General features: G+C 44.8%; 2 protein-coding genes across 7 annotated transcripts in view; one reads left to right on the top strand and one right to left on the bottom strand.

The window, feature by feature from the left end:
- The window catches only part of LOC138810592 (EF-hand calcium-binding domain-containing protein 11), a 135,895-nt gene extending 131,372 nt beyond the window's left edge, over positions 1 to 4,523 (bottom strand). The window contains exons 1-3 of one of the 2 annotated variants that reach the window (XM_069997794.1): positions 4,346 to 4,523; positions 3,832 to 3,927; positions 2,197 to 2,242 (exon numbers count right to left, since the gene is read on the bottom strand). In XM_069997794.1, coding sequence (XP_069853895.1) covers positions 2,197 to 2,242; positions 3,832 to 3,927; positions 4,346 to 4,420 — 217 coding nt within the window. In that variant the 5' untranslated portion in view covers positions 4,421 to 4,523. The remainder of the gene's footprint in view (positions 1 to 2,196; positions 2,243 to 3,831; positions 3,928 to 4,345) is intronic. The other variant, XM_069997793.1, reaches the window with a different exon arrangement.
- Positions 4,524 to 5,659: 1,136 nt separating this feature from the next.
- The window catches only part of LOC138810523 (tyrosyl-DNA phosphodiesterase 1-like), a 68,141-nt gene continuing 47,904 nt past the window's right edge, over positions 5,660 to 25,896 (top strand). For 3 of the 5 annotated variants that reach the window (XM_069997753.1, XM_069997750.1, XM_069997754.1), the window contains exons 1-8: positions 5,719 to 5,737; positions 7,508 to 7,636; positions 8,455 to 9,035; positions 12,124 to 12,167; positions 13,856 to 13,911; positions 17,204 to 17,300; positions 20,231 to 20,265; positions 24,912 to 25,004. In XM_069997753.1, the coding sequence (XP_069853854.1) occupies positions 8,462 to 9,035; positions 12,124 to 12,167; positions 13,856 to 13,911; positions 17,204 to 17,300; positions 20,231 to 20,265; positions 24,912 to 25,004 (899 nt within the window). In that variant the 5' untranslated portion in view covers positions 5,719 to 5,737; positions 7,508 to 7,636; positions 8,455 to 8,461. Of the gene's footprint in view, positions 5,738 to 7,507; positions 7,637 to 7,986; positions 8,065 to 8,454; positions 9,036 to 12,123; positions 12,168 to 13,855; positions 13,912 to 17,203; positions 17,301 to 20,230; positions 20,266 to 24,911; positions 25,005 to 25,896 lie in introns of those variants that run through there. The other 2 variants (XM_069997751.1, XM_069997752.1) reach the window with 2 other exon arrangements.

Genomic DNA, 25,896 nt, shown 5'->3' with positions numbered 1-25,896 from the left:
AGTTCCAGCAGTGAACCCTTCTATCAGACCACTCTATCTTTCTATCAGACAACTACACAGGCAACGAATGTAGGAAAACTTCCTGCAGAATTCACCGCATTCTGTATCTCAGAGAGAATTAAGGAAACAAAAATTAACCTTCCCAGGCTGGGAAGGTGGCTGAGTGGTAGAGTGTTTGCCTGGCATGCATGAGGCCCAGGGTTCAATTTCTCAGCACTACATACACAGAAAAAGCCAGAAGTGGGCACTGTGGCTTAAGTGGTAGAGCACTAGCCTGAGCTAAAGAGCTCAGAGACAGTGCCCAGTCCCAGAATTCAAGCTCCACGACCAACCAAAAAAAAAAAAAAAGAAAAATACAATTAATATGCACTAATAAAAAAAATTAACCTTCCCTCAAAATGGAAAAAAAAAAACCTTCAAATCCTTAAGGATTTGAAATCAAATCCTCAATTCGAAACAAGAGGCCACACACAAGAAAGGAAATCTGAATGAGTAAGAGCTGCTAACAGCACCTTCCATTCCAGTCACCCTGATGTACCAGAAAAGCCACAAAACAGAGAAACTGCATAAAATAACAAGGCAGGGAGATCGCTTTCCAGACAGACTTATCATGGCACCCCTAACCCAGGGAAACCAGATCAGCCCAGACATTCAGGAAATCCTTCTGCCAAAAGACAGACTCTTTGTACACTGCAAATCCTAAGAAAAAATGGACGAAAGGTTTCATCAATATATTACAGCTAATTAAACATCCAAGAAACAATATTTGGGAAGTGTGAAAATTTATAATAGGTAATTAAAAACCTATGGAAACACTATTAAGTCAGGGATTATGGGAAAAAAAACAACCTTATTCTTCTACTAATAGTTCTAAAAGTCGCATTTCATATGACATATCTACCTTGTATATAAAAAGATTTTAGCTATTTTTATGGTAGCTAACCAAAGGTGGAAACCATGTTTGAGATCTTCCAGTATTGTTAATCCCAGTATTAACTCAGGGCCTGAGCACTATTAGTTTTTGTGCCTTTATATATAAAGTGGGCTCCTGTAGGCTACATACAGAGTCAGGCCCTGCTTTTTAAAATCCAATCTGACAACATCTGTCTTTTAATAGGGCAGCTGAGCTCATTCCATTACATCATTTTTATGCAGTAAAAAGTATTAATATGAATAGGTTGAAGCTATCACATTGAAACTCCTCTTACTCAAGTTACAAAGACCTCTAAGCTGCCAGTTCCAACAATGGTTTCTCCTCAGTTCTTATCTACCCAACCTATCAGGTGATGTTCACATCACATCATATCACACGCTGTTCATGGCAATACTCACCAATCGTGGGGGGGGGGCTTAAATTCAGGGCCTTGAGCTCTCTCTTAGGTATTTTGGCATGAGGCTGGTACTCTACCACTTGAGCCACAGCTCCACTCCTGAATTTTACTGGTTAATTGGAAAGAAGGGTCTCATGCACTTTCCTGCTTAGGCTAGCTTCAAATTGCAATCCTCAGATTTCAGTCTCCAGAGCAGCTAGGATTACAGGCATGAGCCACTGGAGCCGAGTTGTCTTGGCTTTTGATTGGACACTTGATTTCTTCTTGCTCCTTGGAGACTGCTAAGTCTTTTTGCCTTTTTCTCATTCTCTACTTAACCTCTATTGGCTACAGGTCCTAAGGTTTTTTTCAATCTATGCAGTTCTCTAAGTACTCTCATCTAGTCAGTAATTTTTAAAGCTACTGATGACCCCAAATTCATTTCTTTAGCCAGTGCTTCCCTCTGAGCTCCACATTTGATACAGTCCAATTCCTCTAACACAATGGATTGAAACTTCTGAAATTTAGCATACATAGACTCTTAATCTCATCAAAACAATTATCCTCACCCCAGTCCTCCTATTTCAGTAACTGCTACCTTCATCCAGCCAGCTACTCAAGTCAGGAAACACAAGCTCATTTTCAACATGAGTGAACTGACAAATGGCATTTTTGTCTTTATGCTGTGCAACTGTTAAAATTATCCTACTAAAACACATACCACACGTATTAACCAAAATTAAAAAGAATCAAAACATTTCCTTTGAAATTAAAAACAAAAAAATGTGTTTTAAATGATGTTTGTTCTTAATTATGATGTTCTTAAACTTTGGTTTTGCAAATGTCTAAAAAAGGGGCAGAAAATGAATCTTAACTGTCGTATTACCAGAAGTACTGGGATTTATTGAAGACATCACAGAATCTGCTTCAATCTACAAAAGAAGAAAGGGCATATAATTTTATCAAATGTTTTAAAAACACAAGTTTTTAATTCCAGCTGCTAAGAAAAAAGATGTATTTTATGAGAAACCAATTTTATTGAACCCGGAAGGAAAGTAATATGTCTCAACATCTTACTTTTCCTTCACCTTCTCTAAGATACCAGACACTAATCTGCTATAAACTTCAATGGCTCCCAAAACTTTATTCAATTGACAAATATAGTTTAAGTACATAAAATCAATTTGGCTGCCCTATAAGACCATAACTAAAAGATTACTTTTCTGCTTTAGATTTAAAAAACAGCAATTGTTCCAATAAACTCTATGGCTTCATTTTAATTTTTTTTCCTGATACAACAATAACATATAAGCCGAGTGCTGGTGGTTCATGTCTACAACCCTAGCTACTCAAGAGGTTGAGCTCTGAGGATCACAGTTTGAATCCAGCCAGAGCAGGAAAGCCCCAGAGATTCTTATCTCCAGTTAACCACCAAAAAGCCAGAAGTAGAGCTGTGTTTTTGCTCAAGCCCAGGATTCCCGCCCCCCCCCCCACCATACACAAAAGGAACATACAATTGGTGTGGACAAGTATATAAATCATGAAGAAAAGAAAGTGGCCATCCAATGAAAACCATTGCATAATATTTTGATCTAGTCCAGCTTTCTCCCCCCCCCTTCTGCAATTTAACACATTTGAGGCCATCTGTATATGAAGTATTAACATAGAAGCATTTCCCCTCAATTCTTACAAAGCTGTCTAAACCCTAAGGAATCAGAGCCTCAGCAAGTGCTCTCACATTTTTTTCCACTGTCAGTCTTGAATTCTCTACCATCTTGGGTTCCCTGCACATTCCTGGTTCCTCTTGTCCCTCTCAAATGGCTCCACTCCATCTTCCTCCTGGAATCCTATACCTCCTTTTAAATGGTGGCTTCCCTAATTGTTTCCTCTTTTGATTACTGATCTTCCATTCTGAAGAGATCTTCCTGGGTAATGCCAACCAGTTTCATGTTTTGAGCTTCTAGCTGTAAAATGAGGACTCGCACATCCATCTCCTGCCATCACTTCTTTAGTTCCCATCACTAAGGGAGCTGGCAAAAATCTGAAAGATTCACACAAGAACCTCAGCACCCAGGAGTGAACGTACCCGTATGCTCACAGTCATCTCCGAACTCAAGGTGCCCCAGTCTGCCTTTTTAAATATGTGAATGTATTACTTTTACAACTTAAGAGCTAAAGAAAAAAGGTTTTAAGGGGAAGAGACAGTGCAAGTCACTTCCTACATGAAGTCCTCCTGCTACAAATATCCACCTCCCAGTCTTCTCTCTTGGCATTCTTCTACTATTTCATAATTGTTCAAAGCTTCATGGTTTTGTGGATTCCAGTGAAGCAGATTTCTAATTCATCCCTGGGATGAGTCCTTGAGAAGAAATAGCAAACTCAGTACTGGAGACATTTCTGAAATTGGTTATAATTCATCAGTGTGCCCCATAAACAATCTAACCTAGCCAGGGCAGTTTTCCTAAGACCCATTCATACTGTGTTATCTACCTCATCCCTAAATACATAGAGAAAGCTGTACCTTGGAGGGCTTGTACCCAAACAGCATTACAACAGCAACCTTAAAGTCCTCTCTGCTTAGATAGCCTTTGTTATCTTCATCACAGGCTTTAAACACCTAAAGGATATTAAATACCTTCAGTTAGTGTGACAGAAATCAGAAACTCTTATTTTATTACTAGTTGGCACTAAATTTGAATCTTGAAAATCTCAATCTCAGGAGTAGAGCCCAAAAGTGTGCTTTTATTACTCACACCTCCCTCCCCGCCATCCAACACACACACACACACACACACACACACACACACACACACACACACACACGGCTAACATGGACCCACTATGGACCGGGAGGAGAAGAAAGGAATCTGGAAGTGGACCGAAGTGGACATCGGACAGAAGCCAGGGCGCCAACAACTCCAGAACTCTTAAGTATCCACCAGGAGCCTTTTAAAGGCAGTCCAGGCCTGAGCTTAACCTGACGAAGACGGGCAAACTTAATTCCAAAACTCAAGAGTAGCCTTCCAGACACCTACTTCCACCCACTTCTTGCGTTCAGCCGGGCTAACTTCCCGGGTCCGAGGCCGGGCCCCAGCCTCGGATAAAAACATCCCGGCCAGGACCGAACCCAGAGGTTCCGACTCCCGGACCACTTCCCGCCACACAGGGACCCGAGCACCTCGCGGCCACGCCCACCGCCGCTCAGGGTGCTGAACTTCACCGCGCAACTGCAATGTCTCCTGCCATTGGACAGCGTGCCAGCCACGGGCGTTGACTCGGCCGTGCTATTGGTCAAAGGTTTTGTTGAGCAACGTTTCCACGGCCCGGAGTGGGGCGCGTAGGTTTCCCAGGCCCGCCCCCATCACTTGGCTCCGCCTCCAGCATTTGGCTCCGCCCCAGCTTGGTTTCTTAACTCCTTGCGTGCCGCCGGGGATGTCTCTCGCCCGCCTCGCGACACAGTCCTTTGGATCGTTTCGATCCACGGCGGGTTAGGTGTAAGAGAGACACTGGAGAAGTGTGAGCCAAGCAGGAAAAGAACGGAACGAGCTGAGCGAAGCGTAGGAGTCGATTCATATTTAAGTCAGCCCATCAGTGGGGATGCATCGCTCAGGGTAGAACGAAGTCACATCCCGGAATCCGATACCGGGTTGGACCCAAAGGAACTTGAAATAAATGAATTAAACCCAAAGGAACTTGAAATAAATGAATTAAACTGGCCTTTTAGACTGTGCACTCGACCTTCTGGAAGTCATGCCTGGCTTGAGAAGGGACGTCTGCGTTTGCACAGCCGACGTCCTCGTGCAAGGAACTGTTTGGGGGGGGGGAGGAGTGTCCTCTTTTCAAACGGATTTCTAACAAAAACACATCTGTTCCCCAGGAGGCATTCATTCGTGGTTCCAGGTCTGGAGGGAACCCCTGTAACTTCTTGATTTTTCCAGCAGGTTCTAACCTCTGCATGCCAGCCGAGCCCACGTCTCCTGGGACACAGACTTCTTGGTCCTTTAACCTTAACTCACCCCCTAAATTCTTCGACAGCCGGCCCTGGCCGCAGCCCCGGAGCCCGAGGCTGTCCACGAAGACTCCGCGCAGGGGGAGGGAAGAGGGAGAACTTTGCTAATTGAGGAACTGTTCCCACTCTCCCCCCCCAACACCCCCGTTTCTCCCCTTTTTAGCAAGTCCCCAGCGAGGGAGCCGGGAGCCGGGGGGGGGGGGAAGCCAGGTTTCCCAGCGCCCTCCCTCTCCGGGGGCGGCCGGGGAGGGGGGCGGAACGCCTGGGCACCTGGCATCCGGCGGACTTCGAGACCGCGCGGCGGGCTTCCGGGAAGATGACGTAGCTGGGCGCGCGCACCGAGCGCAGGGTTTGAACGCGGTGCGCAGGCGCAGTGCCCGCAGGGGGCGGGGCCGGCGGCGGAGGACTCGCGTGCCAGGTACGTGCGCCGCGACTGCCGTGGGTTCTGTTCCCGCCGTCCCAGGATCCGGCTCTGTTCTCCTCGTGGGGCCCTGCCAGCCCGTGAATGGCCAGCTAGGCCATTCTGGGGTACGCAGGACCCCAGTTTCCTGCAGTTAGCAGCGGCTCTGAGGGGCGCGCGCTGTGAGCCCAGCCTGGGGTTAGTGGGGGAGGGGGGGACAGGGGCGCTCGGATGCCAAAGCTTGTCGCTTGCACACCCACGTGCTAAGCACTCAGCCTTTCCGACCTCAGTTTCCCCATAAAGGGGGAGAGCGAGGCCGGGGTCCGAGATACAGGATTGTAAGGATGAAGTGAGTCTATACCTGGTTATCCGCCCCCCCCCCCCCCCACCGGCGGCCTACTTCTCCCAGGCCCACTTTGTTCAGTAACCACCCGACATCCCCTGAACCCAGACTCTCCTCGCCCAGACTTGTAGCAAACATACTCGTCTAAAAGAGCAGATCAGGCCAAGGCACTCCTCATCTTGGGGGCCCTGTTGTTTTAGATTACAATCCAGTGTCTCTGCCAACCTCCTTCATCCTGGATCACTGCTTGTCCTAAATCCTGTCGGCCCTTGCAGCGGTCCTAAACTCGGTTCCCAGCTCCTCCACTTTGCAAGTTCGGTTCCCTCTACCTGGAATGCTCTTCGCTCCATCTTGTAGTTAACACTATGTTTAAAGCAGGACTATACAAAGGGCTATGTTCTCCAGTAAATGTCTTTTTAAGCACATTATTTGTCTACTTAATCCTACCTTATTACCGGGAATCCCACCCCCTTGTGGTTTTAGGACAAAAAAAAATAGATAAAACCTACAAACTAATTCACAGCCACTGTGTTGTTCAGGGAGTTCTCAGGGTTTGGGGATTTGTGTTGTTGGTACAGGTGGCAATCTTTGTGTAGTCCTGGGGAAGAAATGATGATGGTCTCAAGATTCTGCAAATGCTATAGCCCACACACAACCAAAACAGGGATGACAGAGATTTGGCATGGCCTAATGTGAGGATGTCACACAAACTTGTGAAACACTGCACTTAAAAAATGTTTAAAAGTCAGGTGTGGTAGTGCCTGCCGCCGGACTCAACCCGGCACTCTGGGGACAGCTAATTTTAGGATAGCAAATTTGAGGCTAGTCTAGGCTCCATAGCAAGACCCATCTCAAACAAAAAAGTAAGGAAGAAAACTTCTGAGGATACATTTCTCTGACTGGAAGCTGAATTCTTTCTCAACTAAAACTCTGAGACCTAATATTTGTTTTAGAATGGGGAAGGAATCGAAGGAGAGCAGCTTGAGGATTCCAGTGGTTTTGGCTCCGTTTGGTTGGGTTTTAGTAGTGTTGAGCCTTCTGCACAATTCCGCTACACCGCTCAGCTGTGCCCTCCGCCCAGCCTGAGGCCTCTTAATTGGATTTTGTTACGAAATTCCTTGCTTTAGTGTTGTTTGAGAAGTCAGTGAGCTTCCATTTTTCCTTAAGTGCTGCTTCTGTTCTCAAGTAATTTTTTTTAAAAATCGAAGACAAAACACTAAAATAGTTCTTTTAAAGCAAAAGTATAACAGCTTAAAACAGCATCTGTCTAGCAGTCTCAGGGGTTTAGTACACTAGAAAAGTCAAAATTAAACAGAAAGGATAAAAGGTTTTTTAAAAGCTGAGTTGTTTAGGCAGGTGTGAAGAGATCAGTCTCGATTCTCTCCTGTAGAAAACCTGGCTGACTTTGTAACAAACTCAGTTATATGCTTTCTTAACCTTTGCAGGTTGGAAACAACTGAGGAAAATACTTCCACTGAGGGTTCTGCCAGCTTCTGGAAGCCAGCTGGCCCTTCCATCTTCTGCCTTCTTCAGTGTTTTTCTTCAGTGTTTTGTCATTCCCCCAGCCCTAAGGAGTAAGAGTAAAAAAAAAAAAAAAAAAAAAAAAATGAAGCCGGGCGCCGGTGGCTCACGCCTGTAATGCTAGCTACTCAGGAGGCTGAGATCTGAGGATCGCGGTTCAAAGCCAGCCCAGGCAGGAAAGTCCATGAGACTCTGATCTCCAATAAACCACTAGAAAACCGGAAGTGGTGTTGTGGCTCAAGTGGTAGAGCGCTCGCCTTGAGCTGAAGAGCGCAGTGACAGCACCCAAGCCCAGAGTTCAAGCCCCATGACCAACCAAAAAAAAAAAAAAAATAGGGAGGGGGGAGATTACTTTTTTTTACTTTTTTTTTTTTTTTCTTGTGCCACCACTGGGGCTTAAACTGAATGCCTGGGTGCTATTCTTAAGCTTTTTCAATTGAGCCACAACTCTACTTCCAGCTTCTTTGCTGGTTCATTGGAGGTAAGAGTTTCACGGACTTTCCTGCCCAGGCTGGCTTTGAACATGATTCTCAGATCATAGTCTCTTTTATATAGTTGGGATTACAGATGTGAGCCACTAGTGCTTAAAATTCCTTAAATTGGCCTTCACCCCAAGCTCTTGTTAGATGCTTCAGAGTTAACCAATATTTTGGTTAAGAATTGGGCTCCAGCTTCTTCCCTAAGGGCATCTAAGAATAAGATGTCCAAGGGAGAGTGTGTGAAATGACTCAAGTTATGTGGCCCAGCCTCTGATAGGTGTCAGAAGTACTGCACCTGTTGTAGAAGTTCATCTGATAGGGAATCTGTAAGTAATAAAATTATTTTGCCAGTGGCTTATTGAATGGGAAATATTTCCACCTTTCCTTTCCAGAAGCACAATGACTCAGGAAGGCAGTTACGGGAGGTGGACCATATCCAGCAGTGATGAAAGCGAGGATGAGAAGCCCCCAGGACCTCCATTGGAGAAGCCATGCACATCTTCTCTCCCCCATGCTCAGCAGGGAGCCAAGAATGAGCCAAAATACACCTGCTCCGAGGCTCGGAAAGCTGCGCACAGAAGACAGGCCTCACCTGTGAAATTCAGCAACACAGAGTCGGTTTCACCTCCCAAGAAGCAGAAGAGTGGTTCCCAGGAAGACCTAGGCTGGTGTCTGTCCAGTAGTGATGACGAGCTGCAGCCAGGACGGCAGGAGCAGCAGCAGCCTCAGGCCAAGAACATGGTGGTCAAAGAAGAAAAGGACATCTCTCCCAAACCTGGTGCTGCCCCCAAAGCCCCAGATCTTGGCCCTCCTGCTAGCCACAGGCTCAGAGAGGAAAAAGATGAGTATGAGACATCAGGGGAAGGCCAGGACATTTGGGACATGCTGGATAAAGGGAATCCTTTCCAGTTTTACCTCACTAGAGTCTCAGGAATTAAGGCGAAGTACAACTGCAAAGCCCTGCACATCAAGGGTAAGGACGCACAGTGTTCTGGCATGTTCTCTGCCAATCAAGTAGGGCAGCCTGGGATCACCTCCAGATCCTGTGTGTCTTAACTTACTGGAGGGGGAGAAGGGAGAATTCTCTCTGATAAGCAGGTGCCTGAGTTTGACAGGAAGCTGATTACTGAGGGTAGGTGGCATTTATTCTCAGCCTCTGGTGATCCTGAGCACAGGATTTAACGTGAACAATTAAACTTGACCAGTGGCACTGCCTCAACAAGACAGCATCGTCCTTACGGCAGTTGTTTGCCTTGCTCCCTGGGACAGCCACATGAGAATGCACATTCTCAGCTTTACCCCAGATTCATTGAATCCAACTTGGGGCCAGCACCTGCAGTTTGCTTTCACAAGCCTTCCAGGGGAGTCTAATGTCTAGTCAGGTTACCTGACTGGGTTCCTGTAACAAAAGCCAAAGGGAGAGCACATAGCTAGATGTTTCAGAGATGGGATAGAAGTTGGCCTTTGGTGGTTCTCCATAGCTACAGATTGCAGGAGCTCTAGACTCTTTTCACCAGTACTAGGACTTGAACTCAGGGCCTCATGCTCTTGCATGACTTTATACACTCAAGGCTGACTATCGCTTGAGCCATAGCTCCGTTTACAGCTTTTTTTTTTTTTTTCCTAGTTAACTAGGGATAGGAATCTCAAGGCCTTTTCTGCTCAGGGTGGCTTTGAACTTTCATCCTCAGATCTCAGCCTCCTGAGTAGCTAGGATTATAGACATGAGCCACCAGCCATCCAGATAGGAGCTCTAAACTTGAAGGCAGATTCACTACCCACCATTCATTTGGTCTGTAGTTAACTCAGGACCTGGCATTCCTCAGGTTTTAGTGCTCTCATCCCTACACCGGGGTTCAGAAAAGCACGCAAATGTATGAAGTGACCCAAACAGTATATTTACATGGCAGATTTAACAACAAACCTGATTCCTCTTCTTTCAGATTAACCTTTTTTTCTGGCTCATATATCTGTATATCTTGTGTGTTAAATGTAAATTGTTGATGAATTGAATCCCATATTGTAGTGAGTTTGTACAGGTTTTTTTAAAGAATCTCTTTTCTAGGTACTCTGAAGAAATCAGTGATAGTTGTAAGTGCTTTTGTTTTAGAGAGAACAGCACAGAAAACAGTGTCAAAATAGTAAGAGGGGATCTAGCCACTGATGGCTTATACTTGTAGTCCTAGCTGCTCTGGAGGCTGAGATCTGAGGATCCCAGTTCAAAGCCAGCTCAGGCAGGAAAGTGCTTATCTCCATTTAAACACCAGAAAAGCCAGAAGTGCAGTTGTGACTCAGGTGGCAGAATGCTAGCAGAAAAGATCAGGAACATGCCCAGGCCTTGAGTTCAAGTCTCAGGACCAGCAGAAAAAAAAAAAAAGTAAGAGGAGAATCTCCTTGTAATAATGTTGTACATCCACTTAGTGAATTTTGATTAAGTTCACCGCCCCCCCCCCCCCAATGATATCACTCTTTACCCTTTCCTCTTTCCTTCTTTTTCAAACAGTATTTGGAAAGTTCCATTGGTTGTCTGTGTGTGTGTGTGTGTGTGTGTGTGTGTGTGTGTGTGTGTGTGTGTGTGTGTGTGTGTGTGTGTGTGTGTGTGTGTGTGTGTGTACGTGTGTACGTGTGTATGTTTGTGTGTAATATACTTTGTTCCTCTTCACTCCTCGGTATTTCCTTCCCCCTCCCACTCAACCCAATCCAGAAATGCCTCATTTACATACATACTCCATTATCCATCATCATCCATCATCATCATCATCATCATCATTATTTAGGGTCTAGGTACTACAAATGAGTGAGAAAATGCAATTTGGCCATTTAAGCTTGGCTTATCTCCACATGATGATCTCCCGCTCTATCTCTGTATAGAGTATTTTCCATCTATCAGTGGTTGGACATTTCATCTGATTTCTGTGATCAGTGCTGCAGTAAACATGGGTGTTCAGGTACCTTGATTGTATATTGATTCACACTCCTTTAGGCGTATGACCAAGGATGATAGGGCAGGATCGTAAGGTAGGTCTGTTTTTTAGTATAAGGGTTCTTTATCCCCTACATCCTCGATAGTATTTGCTGTTTTTTCTTGATGGCTGCCGCTCTCACTAGGATGAAATGGGATCTTAATATAGTTTTGGTATGCATTTCCTTTATGTCTAAGGAAACAAACATTTTTGTGTTAGTAGCCACTTGTACTTCTTCCAAGAACTGTGTTTGCAGATCATTTGCCCATTTATTGAATTTGTTCTTATGCTGACTAATTTTTTTATTAGCTCTTTGTATATTCTGGATACTTCTCTTTATCCTTTGACTAGCTTGAAATATGTTTTCTCCCATTCTGTAGACTATCTTTTGGGGGGTTTTTTCTTTGTAATTGTTTTTGTTTTATTGTTTTGTTTTGATGGACCACCAGGATTTGAAGAAGAGGAGATCATGTCATGAAAAGAGCTTTTAAGTATATTTTACCCTCAGAACAACCAATGAGGAGATGTTCCCAAGGTCCTCTGTGGACATCATCTGGGGTTTAGAACAGTTACATAAACTGCCCAAGTCCACAGAGCTGTGGCTTAACTCAAGACTTTCTGGTATCTAAATCTATGCAGTTTGTTATGCCAGACTCCCATAAGCTGGAACTGTGAGTGGTCTAGAAGATCTCATGGAGGAAGGGGGACTTCAAATGGTTCTTGAAAGGTGGACAGATTTCAAAAGGTAGAGACAATAGTAGGGGTTTTGGAGATGTGAAGATTCACAGATCCTGGAATGAACAGGCATCACGTTACCTGTGTTAACAGCTTCAAAGCTCTGTTAGTATTGAAGTGTTAGATTTTAGTTTTACATTGTATTTTGTAAAACGACATATAATAAATACCATATGATGGCATGGGGACATTTTTTTCATAGATGTTTTTAAAGTGTTAGTCACTTTGTGGTAGCTTTTCAGTTTCTTATTTTCTGATCCAAATCTTTATGATCCATAACTGTTACATACGATAATGATGCTTGTTAGGCTTAAGGATTTTTTTTGTCTGACTGAATCCTATTTTTATCTTTTGTCTTTGTAGATATTTTATCTCCTCTATTTGGGACGCTTGTTTCTTCAGCTCAGGTGAGTGTAAAGTTTTGTTGTTGTTGATATTGTTGTTGATGTTGTTCAGGTGGGCAATAATTAAATGACTTTATAACAGAACATATGTCAGTCCTGTGGAAGATCCCTGTCTGGAGTCAGCCTCCAAGTACCCTCACTATGGGATGTATAGGCACTGACACAGAATATGAGTGACTGTGGGTCATATCTGTCTTTTTTTTTTTTTCCTAGTCCTAGGGCTTGAAGTCAGAACCTGGACACTGTCCCCGAACTTTTTTTTGGTCAACACTAGCATTCCACCCCTTGAGTCACAGCTCCATCTCCAGCATTTTGGCATTTAATTGGAGATGCGTCTCACAGGCTTTCCTACCCAGGCTGGCTTCGAACTGTGATCCTCAGATCTCAGCCTCCTGAGTAGCTAGGATGACAGGCGTGAGCCACCAATGCCAGTCCACATCTGACTCTTGACCATGCCACAAGGAGTGGCCAAAAAGTTGTTTTGGATAATCCAGCCTGAAAGATGACTTTTTGGAACCCTGATGATTTCAAAGGATGATGCTGGCATCCCTGGGGAGAGTGTGGATAGTGAAGGGCAAGTTAATTTTGATTTGATTTAGGAAAAAAACACAAGTATTCTTCATATCCCAGAGAGTAGTGAAAGGGCCCGAAGGGGACTTGGGCATGTCCATCTCCTCCCTGGCTAGGCTGGTCTGTTGGTGTTTAGGCACAGTAACAGCACAGATTCTTAAGAGATAGAAAAGATGCTTGTCATCTGAAGCAAGCTAGCCTGCTTGGTCCCTTCTTGCTTGGTTTGCCCTTGAGAATCCTAGTCTCCAGTGGGATGTGGGGTGAATTTGTGGGTGCTCTGCTCTCTGAGCTAATTTGAGCTTCTGTGTTCAGAATTCTGTGGGCGTGAGAAGAGGCCACTAAGGTAAGACCAGTGTAGAACATGTGGTCAAGATGTGATTGTTAACTGGGCACCTATAACCCTAGCTACTCAGAAGGCTGGAATCTGAAAATCATGGTTCAAAGCCAGCCCAAACAGAAAAGCCTATGTGGCTCTTATCTCAAATTAGCCAGCAAAAATCTGGAAGTTAAGAGCCATGACTGAAGTGGTGGCAAGCTAGCCATGAGTGAAAAAGCCAAGTGAGAACAGAGGCCCTGAATTCAAGTCCCAGTACTGGCACCAAAAAAAAAAAGAAAAGAAAAAAAGTGTGAGTATTACTAGCCTAATGAGCACGCATACCCCGAGGCCTGTGAACCAAGCCCTCTGAGAAGTTCAGCTGAAAGGAAATTCCCTTTCCTACAAGTCCTGGGATCTTTATCTCTAGTATGTATCTTTCTACAAGTACCTAGAGGAAAAAAGGTCATATCTTTTTAAATACATCTCAGAGCTATGAGAATTTAACTTCAGGGCTACTTGAAATCATCTAAACCCTGTTGACAAGCACGAACCCTGCCTGAAGCCTGTGGAGATAATTTCCTTAGAGCCTACTTCCTCGTGCAGTTGGCTCCATTTATGTGAGTGGCTTTAGCAGTATATTTCTTGAAGATAATTTCAGGGTCATTTATGGGTGTTGCAGCATGACTAGGTTTCTAAATAATACATGTAGTGCATTATTATTTTAGAGTGTCTTTCCATTTAAATAACAGTTTCTCCCACGTCTGCCTGATTGAATTACCTGTGACTCTCTTTCTCCTCTGTCTAGTTTAACTACTGCTTTGATGTGGACTGGCTCATAAGGCAGTATCCACCCGAGTTCAGGTGAGTCCCGCGGGTACTGGGACACCCTCATCAGAGTAGCACTTTCTAACACAAGACTGAAAGATTTCTCAGGCAAAAGCCACCCATCTCTTATGACACCATTGAAATCATACAGAGATTATTTGGGGGAAACCACAGTTTCCAACCATTAAGTCACAAGCATTCTTTTCTACAGATCTTAGAGTTTCCCTCTGTGCTCTATCTATAAGTAGATAAGGACAAATTCCAACGCAAATAATGGGACCTTGTGTTCAATGGAAGCATGAAGGAAGCGATCATGTCCGAGTTGTGTCTGGACATACACATTCCATGCAGGGGTCCAGCATACCACTCTTTGCTTAGCACATCAGTACTGTTCATCTCTGAAGATCTCTTAGTTTCTTGGATGGTTCTTCCTTTGGGTCTAGAGTTGAGAAAGAAGGTCCTGACCTTCCTGTATCCATGCCATGGAGGTGATGGATTTTCTGTTCTGCCACCAGCAGCCACGCAGACCAGATAAGCATAGCTGTGCACATTGACAGGTGCTTCTCTCTGACTCTCACACGTTTATGTATGTGGCAGAATCATAACAGCAAGAAGGGTAGAAGAAGGAAGACATGAAATCCTTTGTGCATGGTGAGATATTAAAATTTCCCAGGCAACTTGGGCACTCGAAACCTCAGTTTAGCTGCGTGTTAACAGAAAACCCAGAATACAATAGCTCAAGCAAAGCAGAAATTACATTTTCTAGCCTGAGTCTGGAAACAATGTGTGTCTAGAGTGGGAGCACCATGATTCTTCTCCACGAGCTCTCCATCTACCTTTTCTGTCTTTGTCCCAGTGTCCTAGTGTGTGACTTAAATCTTAAGTTCCCTCATGGTCTAGGATGGCCGTCATTGCTGCAGCTCTTGTCTGAGTTCCAGGTAACAGGAAGGAAGAGAAGAAAGAAAGGGCTGATGTCTCATCCATACCCCTCCAAGCCGCAGGCCTGGCAGGTCCCACACAACACCTGCTTCTGTTCACTGAGCGCAGCTCTGCCTCACAACACTAACCAGCTCTAAGGGACACCGGAAGTAAGATCCTCTAGCTGAGCATACTTTGTCTTCTATCAAATCCAGCTTTGCTAGAAAAGGAGAGAGTAGCTGTCCAGAGGCACCATGACCGCTGCCACCAGCTCCTGCAGCATGCTCCTGTGTTGCACTGACCCTTTCTCTCTTCTTTTTGCTTCTCAAAGACCCTGAAGGCCAGTCCTCCCCATCCCCACCTCTGTACAGTATTGGCAATGTGTAGACTGTACTTCCTTTACTCCCTCCTCTGGATAATGCCAGTGAAAGACTGAAAGACTGGTTAAGAATCCTAAACTAAGCGTGGTTCTTCATCTCCCAATACGACTGCATTTGGAGATCAGCTTTACAGAGAGGATCAAGTCAAGTCTCACTGAGGTCATTGGTGTCGGGGAAGAGTAGTAATCCATAAGGCTGTTGTCATCATTAGTAAAGGAAACATGGCTCATGCCTGTAATCCTATCTACTCAGGAGGCTGAGATCTGAAGAATCATGTTTTGAAGGCAGCGCAGGCAGGAAAGTCTGTGAGACTCTTATCTCCAATTAACCACTAAAAAGCTGGAAGTGGAGCTGTGGATGAAGTAGTAGAGCACCAGCCTTGAGCAAAAGGAGCCCAGGGACAAGTGTGTAGGCCCAGCGTTCAAGCCCCAGGACTGGCCAAAAAAAAAAAAGGAAATGTAGATAAACAGATGAAAGACATCAGGAACACAGGAGACTGCCAGAGGCAGGCTTTCCCACACAGCTTCAGGAGAATGAGCTCAGAGTTCTTGCTTCTGAAACTGAGTAGTTTGAGCTACCCAGTATTGTTAGCATTTTGTTAGAGCAGCACTTCCAACCTTACACAATATCCACCACCCTGTCCACAGCCATAGTCCCTTAGTTCACATCTAGAATGTGTGCATAGAAAATTAATCATCTTTTATCTTTTTCAAAATGTCCTTATGACCTGATGATATTCCTTGTGTCCAGGTGTTAGATGTGTACATATTTCTGAAGTTTTTTCCTCCATACAGTTTTTCCAGTTGTAGGAAAAAGGTTAGAATATAAGCCGCCTCGTTGAGCTTTGCCTGCCCGGTTAGAGTAAAGCTGAGGTGGGTATGGGACAGCTGGGCATTAGCACTGAAGGGGCATGAGCTGTGGTGTGGTTTTCTAGCTGAATGTCATCCTTTCATGTGACATGTGGCAGAATCACGAGGAAGCGGCTGCAGGTATGAAATCGCTCGATTGCTTGCCAGAGAAAAATTCCATTTTTCTTGTGCTGGAAGCCCTAGTAGCAGCATACTGATTTCTAAGGATCATCTTGCTTTGAGTTAACTGGAGATGATGAAGGATTCCTGCAGAAGCCATTTAAGTTTGTTTCCAAAGACTCTTTTCATGGAGTCTTCAGAATTCAAACAATGGCAATATGTTTTGGGCTCTGGTCCCCTGAAACCCAGCTATGTCTTTACAAGTCTCTTTCAGTCTGTGGGCTTGAGACAGGTTCCCTTTTTTCTTATTTATTTGTTTGTTTATTTAGAGACACTGTCTTACATGTACCCTAGGCTAGCTTGGAACTTGCTGTGTTCCCTAGTGTAGCTATGAACTGCTATCCTCCTGCTCTACCTCCCAAAGTCTGGGATTACACACATTGCACCACTGTGCCTGGTTTGGGGCCTACTTACTTTTGCATCCTGGTTAATGCACAGTATACATAGCATATAATATGGTTTTGGGGCATATAGGTGCAGTGTGTTATGTATCTGTTACTTAATCCAAAAAATAGGAAAAAGAAACATCAGACTATACAATAATAGTTGTCTTTTAGGATGATTGTGGTTCAAGGCCAGCCTGGGCAAAAAGTTCATAAGATACCCCCCTTTTCTCCCCCCCTTCCCCCCCATCTCAACCAATAAAAAGTTGAGAGTAGTGGTATGTGCGTGTCATCTCAGCTACCAAGTAGTGTAAATTAGGGGTATCACAATACAGGGTGATTCAGGCAAAAAGCGAGACCCTGTTTGGAAAAATACTGAACGCTAAAATGGCTGGTGGATTGGCTCAAGTAGTAAAGTGCCTGATTAGTAAGTTCTAGGCCCAATTGAATCTTAACTATATAAACAAATAGTTATCTATGTGCTCATTTAGACCAAAGAAAGGAAATAACCAAGGACTTTGCTGCATTGCCACCCCTCCCCCACTGTAGCCCAGCAGGCTTCAGGCTCAGGCTGTGGCCCATGGTCATCTGAGCTCTGCTCATTCTCATCTCCTTGCAGGAAGAAACCAATCCTGCTTGTGCATGGCGATAAACGCGAGGCTAAGGCTCACTTGCATGCCCAGGCAAAGCCTTATGGAAACGTTTCCCTCTGTCAGGTAAGCGGTCTGCGGGCCATTTAACGTGGGTTGGAAGGAGTGCTAGTCCATCCTGCCTCCTAGGGCAAAAATCCTCCAGCACCACCGTCCATTGGTGGGAACCCCCCTCCCCCCCATGGCTAGAAAGACTTCCCTTCAGTTCACCCGAGGTCTTCCTCCTTGCCCCTTCCACACAATGGTCCCAGTTTTCCTCCTCTGGAAGCATGCAGAACAGATATCTTCCCTACACATGCAGTGATGCCTTGGTTCAGTCATCCACCTGCTTCCTTTCGTTCTTTCAGGTTCAGGCATTCACTTCCCTCTGTGCTGCTGGGGGGCGGGGGGGCTCTGTCTTTAGTTGTACAAAGGGATTACCATTTAACATGTCAGTTTATGAGTACAATGCATCTTGGACTATGTCACCCTTTCTGTCATTCTCCCCCATCTCTTCCAACACCACCCAATCCCCTAAAAGGGCCTAGTTCCATTTTCATATATATGATATTGAGACTTTATTCCCCACCCCCTCCTTCCTTTTTGATTTCCCCCACCTACACACACCAAGTAGCAGCTTCCTGGTATTTATTTTGATAGACTGTGAGTTAATTATTCTAAGGAGTTAAACCATGGTTTGAATTCTCCCTCTGCGTATACTATACTTCGGTTAATACATTTGTGTACATGACATGCAATTTCTGCTCTTGGAGATACTACATCCAGATTCCTTCTCTGGGTCTTTTCCCCCTCTCCCACAAAATATGAACATTGCAACTCACATTTTATCATTCTTCTCACTATAAATGATCCCTGTGCAAGAGTTCAATCTAATCAGGTTTTAGCAGTACACATCACAACGTTTTTAATCCACCATGCTTTATATAGTTGTGTTTTCAAAACCTACGTAGGCTAGGGCTGTAGCTCAGTGTTAGAACACTTGCCTAATACACACAAGACACTGAGCCTGAGCAGCACACACCTCCGTCCTCCCAGTATGTTTGTGGTTCATCTTAGACACACAGATGGGAGTTGCCTGAAGTTCCATTGTTTTGCTTCTTTTCTCAGCAGCAGAAGGAGCTAGGCAGGTAGAGAGCTCCAGACTAAAACATTGTCAAAGGAATCCTAAATGCCAGTAATTATAAGAAATGGAAACCGTGTCTTCTAAATAATAACTACCCACACCGGAAAGTTTAGGAAAGCCCTACAGCTGGTCGCATGCTCCTGGCTGGCCACTAGAGGGCATAGGAGACACTTCCAAACCTGTAAAGAGCTGCGCCAAGCACCCAGCTCTACTGAAGATACAGAGGGCGTGTGGCCCCATCCTGAACTTTTAAAATGCCTTTAGCTATTGTGTGTAAGATGAATTTTTAAAATTTTCATCACGCCGTGTCATTGAAGCCAAGGGACATTTGTCACGGAATGAATAGATGCTGACATTTTTCTTGTTTTGCAAATACAGGGCCTGTGCTGGAGAGCGAGGCCTTGTGGTCCAGGATCATCACACTGCCTGGATTCTGCTCCAGCTCTCAGCCTGTGTATCCCAATCTAGTCAGGCTGCTAGAACAAAAATAATAATACCTAGATGGCCTTTTGTTGTTTGCTTGTTTGGACTGGCCAGCTTAAACTTCTATTAAACATTTATTTCTTCCTCATGTGAAAACTAGGGAATCTCAGATCAAGGGAGAAGTTGCTTCTGTCCCTGGGGAGACCCTTGTCCTGGCTCCTCTCGGGAGGAGCACCTCCTCATGGGGAGAGAGCCCATCTTCTGTGGGCGCTCACTGTATTGGATCACCTCCTCTCCACTTACCACTTCATTTAACCTTAATTATCGCCGTGAAGTCCCACTCTGCAGTTGTAGTCTCATTGGGGGCTCCAAATGTGAATTAGACAGGGTCACCGATGTTCGGCTCACATTGTCATTCTACTTTGACACGTAGTCCTGATTTGTTCATGTCTGAAACAGATTTCTGATGCCATTCATCATGGAGTTCAAAGGATTTGGTATCCTAGCCCCAGAAGGCACCCCTTATGTATATTAAGTTAACATCATCCCCGTTTTGTGCTTTGACCTGCCCATGGGCTCACCATTTGTAGTAAAACTCAAGCACTTGTCTTACCATGCTCTTTCCCAGCGTGGCATATCCTTTTAACCAAGGTCTTGCTGAACTGAATGTTAGATATAATGTGTTCTTTTTCTACTTACCGTCCATTTGCAATGCAAATGCACAAAAATGTACTAAATATCTTTTTATCTCCTGCACTTTTCAGTGCAAGAATGTTTCTGTTTTGACATCACAGTATGCCTTCATATTGTACCATGTTTATTGTTTCTTTAATATGCGCTAAAAACTATCAGTTTCTTCTAATAATAAACAAAATATCTAATTTTAAAACTTAGTTACAAGCTGGGCACCAGTGATCCTAGCTACTCAGAAGGCTGAAATCTGAGGATCATGGTTCAAAGCCAGCCGGGGCAGGAAAGTCTATGAGACTCTCCAAGAAACCACCAGAAAACTGGAAGTGGTGCTGTGGCTCAAGTGGTAGAGTGCTAGCCTTGAGCTGAGGGACAGAGCCCAGGTTCAGAGTTCAAGCCCCATGACCGACCAAAAAAAACCCCTAAAACTTTAGTTAAAATCAATTTTGGGTTTTTACACCTAAAGAAAATAGGCTTTTTACTCCTAATTACCATAATTAAAAATACACTGTGTATTGAATTGTGCTGAAAAAACTCTGTGTGTATGTATATTTATGTGTGTACGTGTGTGTACATATTTGTTTGTGTTTAAATGAACCTCACCCAGTACAATAAAAGCTCTTTATTCAAGTTATTGTCCAGTAGAGGGCAGCAAACATGGTTCTTTAAAAACATTGCCTTGCTCTTTTTCTAGTTTAATTTCAAATAGACAGGAATCTTAATTGAGACTTTAAATAAAATGACTTCTTTTTTATCCTAGGCAAAACTGGACATAGCATTTGGAACCCATCACACGTAAGTACCTCTTGTGAAATAGGTATGGATATGGTTATTAGCAGTGCCCTAATAATAATGATTGATGCATGACTTCTGCAGGGAGAGGAAAAACAACCATCAGTAGTGGAAGGAGTGGGTCGTTTAGCAATAGAACTAAATGTAATACTGAGATTCTTTAGTCCAGCTGGAAGTACAAACCTGTGACTGAAATTCCACATTCTGGTCAGGGCTCTGGGTACTGGGTTTAGAAGTTCTGAGCCACAGTGGTGTGGACCTTGTGGTTGTAGGTGATTGGAAATGTGGAAGCCACATGTCTGTGGGTCTCCCCAGCTTGTGAGCAGTTGTGATTTGAGCCAGAATGAGATGTATTGAGCAGCATACTTGTGGTCAGCCTCACACCATGATACAAAGAAGCCTGATCTTACTAAAAGTTGTTAGTTTGAGATGCCTGCCCCAGCCAAGATGGACTTTTTGGTGATTATCTGAGATGTAAGTACAGACAGGAAAGCCCTTTCTGTTACTTGCTGCTGGACACATTGCACCCAATTTAAGTCACAGTTCTCTGGGAAGCCTCATCTCCAGTAGTGGAGCTGGGAAGCTGGCTGCCCTGGGAGAACAAAGCAATCTCCTGGGAAGCCATGTTTAGCTTGAGTCTGGCTGGGATTACTGTTGCTCGGGTGGCCTGAAATGGTGGTATTATGATCACCTTCTCTGCATGTGCTTCAAATGGGCTGTTTTGACAATGCCTCTTGAAAAGGAGCCAGCACGGAAGCAGTTCAGGCCTTCCACGAGAGGGCAGGTGTTACCCAGATGCCCTCTTGTTAGAGGTGTTGTCAGTGGATGGGGCAGGATCCACAGACCATCCCTGATGGTAGCTCTCCACAAAGATAGAGCTGTGAGTCCACGTACCAAACTCACTCACAAAATATTCCTTTCGTACCACTGAGCTTACAAGGTACCAGTGTTGCCAGAGAATATCAAATGCTTCCAGTAGAGGCTTAGCAGTACACATAAGACAAAATGGGAAGTCCTTGGCTCCCCCACTTAGCTGAAGCCCCAGCAAGGAGACACGGCTGCCTCTAGAACACAAGCAGCCTATCACTTATTTGGAGTGACTTGCTACACCACTAGCACCTGGGGCCTGCGATGGCCACGCGCTCTGCCTTATGTAATGAGCATGACCAGTAAGTAGTCTCCCTGCGCTTTGGTGCTCTCTGTTGTCAAGGACAGTGTCACTTACGCTGTCATCCCAGAGGGGACTGAGCATGGTGGGCCTGCTCAGGACCCAGGCCAGCAATGCTTCACTGGCAAGGAGGGGGGAGAGTGTATTTCTAGTTTAATCGTGGCAAAAACCAGGGACTGACACCTGTAACCCTAGCTACTCAGGAGGCTGAGATCTGAGGATTGTGATTCCAAGCCAGCCTAGGAAGAAAGTCTGTGAGAGTTTTTTCTCCAGTTAGTCACCAAAAAGCCAGAAGTAGAGCTGTGGCTCAAATGGTAGAGTGCTACCTTAGAGCAGAAATGCTCAGGGGTAGTGCCCAGGCCCTGAGTTCAATCCCTAGGACTCACCTCTCTTTCTCCCGCTCACCTGTGCTCTCTCAGTTGTGGGGCTTGAACTTTGGGCCTGGGCCGCTGTCCCTTATCTCTTCAGCTCAAGGCGAGCACTCTACCAATTGAGCCACAGCGCCACTTCCAGTTTTCTGGTGGTTTATTGGAGATAAGAGTCTCATGGACGTTCCTGCCCATGCTGGCTTTGAACTGTGATTCTCACATCTCAGCCTCCTAAGTAGCTAGGATTACAGGTGTGAGCCACCATCAGCTGGCCCTATTAGGTTATTGAGTCATGGCTGTCGACATATAGCTGTCCCCCTCTAAGTGAGAGAAGCAAAGCACACATGAGTTAGAACAGGAGAAAGTCCTATCAGCTGCTAGGGAGAGGGCACAGCAGGCCTCCCGGGGGGGGGGGGGGGGGAGGATGGAGGTCTGTAACAACAGTGACCATGGGGACATCTCTGAGATGACACACAACCTAAGCAAGCATATATTGCCCAGGTTCTGTGTCCAGAGCATATGGAAATAGCTAAGATTCAGCCCCTGAAGCTTACAGTGTCCTGAGGCACCAGACCCGCCCCTGTCCAGTGTCTGTGGGATACTGTGCAGTCCCTGGACTATCTGATGATGTTTTAGGATGATAAACTCTTCCCCCTCAGAGCTGGGAGCACAGTTAGTTCTGATGACCTGCAGGGTAGGTAGGGGAGGAAGAGAAAGCAAAGCAATTGGAGGGCCAGTGTGTCCATCTAAGCCAGAGCCAATCAAAGAGCAGAATTGGTAGGGCATCCATCCTTTTTCTCTCACCTTACTTGCTGATCCTCCTACCCCCATGTAGTCCTCTCTTCCCACATAACATGAATGTCACCAGTGTCAGCCATTCACAGTGAGGGGACCAACTACCTGTCATCTAGCATGAGTGATTCTCGTCAGCTCTGCCATGGGTGACCTGCATAGTCCCTACTCCTCCCAACCACAATCCTACAGCTGGACAATAAAGATAGCTGTTCCGCTATGCATCGCCCTTGGGGCTCAGCATGGTGACACACACTTAGAGCAATTAGAATAGTGCCTGGCACACGTCCACTGCATCCACCCTCTTCATGCCTGATTTCCCATTTGGGAAGTGACCCTTTGGCCACCGTACCACTTAGAGACAACGCTGCATGTCTCCCTCCTTTGGGGAGCGCCCATTGCTCACCCTTTTCTGTTTTTAACTGTGACCTTATTAGCACACCGAGTCATCTATGAGAAGATTAATATGGTTCCCCTTAAATTAATTCATAATTCTATTTGATGGGATTCACTGACATCAGCGCGTGATTTTCCTCGTAATTGATGCCTTGATTAATGGAAATATTTGTAAAGCTTCTATCATGAATCCCCAACTGGCTCATCCTTAATTATAATCAGCTGCTAACATGGCAACTCTGTGTGCCAATTTGCCCAGATTTCAGGGAGCAAGTCGCGTAGCTGGAAAGAAAATGGCTCGACAGCTGTCAATTCTCCAGCCTTGCATGAAGCTGTTTGCCAGCTTGCGTTAATTTCGCATTGTGGCAAGAGCTGTGCCCATGAGCGTGTTTGTTTGGGAAGAAGCGATGGGTCATTGTTTTTGCCCCTGCAGACTCAGTTACATTTGTAAGAATTTAGTAGCATTTTAACCTCCGAGGAAATGATAAAATCAGTCAAGCCAGAGTTACAACCTTGAAAAGTGACACTGTATTTAGGGAGAGAAAACTTAAATTCCTGAAATAATCACAAGACAACTGGAGGAAACTAGATGCCAAAATAAAGCAGAGAACCAAAGGAATCATGGGAGTGAATGGCATTCATGCATTTCACATTTAATGAGAGCACCCATATAATCCCAACTAACCAGGAAGTGGAGACTGGCAGGATAGTGGTTAGAGGCCAGCCCAGGCAAAATGTTCCCAAGACTGTCTCATCCAGCAAGTTGGGCATGGTGGTACATACTAGTGATTCCAACTAAACATCACAGGAGGACCACAGGCTGCGATCCAGCAAAAATACAAGACGGAAAAATAACTAAAGCAAAAAGAGCTGGGGGTATAGCTTAAAGTAGTAGAGCACTTGCCTTCTAATACAAGACCCAGAGTTCAGACCCCAATACCTCTGAAAAGCAAACAAAAGAAACATGTAATGCAATGTATTTTTATTTCATTTACAACAGTTCCAAGCTGGGATTTATTCTCCCAAGTTCCAAGTGAAAAGCTGAGACTCTTGAACACAGACTGGCAGAAGGATAGATTCAAGCTCAGAACTCCCAAACTCCAAATGGAAAGTTCTTAGATACATCCTCTCTCTCCTGTTTTTCACACGAAATGAAATAGGAGAAATGTGTTTGGTGCTGAGCAGCCTGGAGAAAGCGAGCTTACCCAGGCCTGATTGAGTTAACAGGGAAGCAAAAGATCATGTTAGCTTCAAGTCCAAATACGCACTGGTGAAAAGGGTGACCTCTTTGGAGTGCAAAAAGTCCATGGAATAGGGCTGGAGTATCTCACAAGGCAACTTGAATTGCAACCCACAGTCAGAAATGCATTGTATTTGTCAGTGTCATGCACATGGTTTGCCTGTGTGCTGAAACCAGGTTCCTGAGCATATACTCTTAAATGAATGAGTGCAGTGTAATCAGGCTTGTCCTTCTAGCCATGCCACGAAGAGGTTGTACCCATACTTTGAAAACACCCTTTAAGATGTTCCTATTGCCCAGCCTTGAGTGATGTCCAACAGACCTTAAGGGGCCGGCCTTGGGCTGGGGATGTAGCTCAGTGGTAGAACACTTGCCCCTTACAAAGCAACAACAACAACAGTAATAAAAATAATGGGCCAGGCTTGAGGACAAAGCTTTGCTAGAACCAGCTACATGGAGTGAAAATTTACCACCAAATATTCAAGCATTTTCTGAAGGTGGTTTTCTGTCACTGAAACAGACTTCCATAATAGTAATGTTTAGAAGGGCAGATTGTAAACTTTAATAAAACTTTGGTAATATATAAGGGCTCAAGAATTCCTCTAGCTATTACATCTGCATCAGAAAGGTACTGCATACTCTGAAAATCCTCTTCCTGCCTTTTGCTCCCTTTCTGTCTTTGAAGGAAAATGATGCTCTTGCTGTATGAAGAAGGCCTCCGCGTCGTCATCCATACCTCCAACCTCATCCGAGAGGACTGGCACCAGAAAACCCAAGGGTTTGTAGTGCTTGCGCACTTCATGGTTGTCACTGCCTGTGCCAGGAAGGGCCAAAAGCTAGAGCATTCACTTTGTTCCTCTTTTTCTGTTGTTTAATTGCACAAACAATGCCTAGATGGCCTTGAAAAGAACCACAAGCAGAAAGAGTTAGGCTTTTTTGGTGTGTGTGGGTTTTGGGCGTTTGTTGGTGGTTGCTGGGGACTGAACCCAGGGCCTCACATATGCTAGTGCTATACTCTGAGCCACACTCACAGCCCCTTTACTACTTTACTACTACTACCCCTTTACTACTGCTTTACTACTCCCCCAGCCCTGTTCCACTCTCTTGAGGCATAAGCATTGGAATATAACCATTCATCCACATCTGCCATTATTATAAACATAAATAGCTGTATGTATGGTAGGTTTTTTTCCCCTAGTTTCTATAGAAATTGAGGTCGTGCTCATACACTCTCCAGCCAAGTAGACTGAGCAGCATGTGCAAAGAACCTGAGCCAAGAAAGAGGCTGCAAAATGAAAGACCTGAACCCTGAACTAATTCCTTTTCTCAGCAGAACTTACCACATAGCATTCTTGGCTTCCATTCACCCTTGTCTTTCCAAAACAGGTATCAAAGGAAAAACTCAAGGTGTTAATTTAGTGTGAATCTCCACAAGAAGAGCTGAATTTGAGAGCGTTAGGATTTGGTTTTGGTTTATTCCAGTAATAGGTCTTGAATTCAAGACCACTTTTTTTCCCCTCAGAGCTGGTGTTCTTCCACTTTATCCATCACTCCACTTCTGACTTTTTTCTGGTTAGTTGAAGATACGAGTCTCAGGGATTTGTCTGCCCGGGCTGGCATCATATCTCAACCCAACCCTCAGATCGCAGCCTCTGAGTAGATAGAATCAA

The sequence above is a fragment of the Dipodomys merriami genome, unplaced genomic scaffold (genome assembly GCF_024711535.1).
Source record: "Dipodomys merriami isolate MVZ:Mamm:240054 unplaced genomic scaffold, mDipMer1.0.p SCAF_50, whole genome shotgun sequence".
NCBI classification, from domain to species: domain Eukaryota; kingdom Metazoa; phylum Chordata; class Mammalia; order Rodentia; family Heteromyidae; genus Dipodomys; species Dipodomys merriami.
This window is presented reverse-complemented; position numbering and strand designations above follow the sequence as displayed.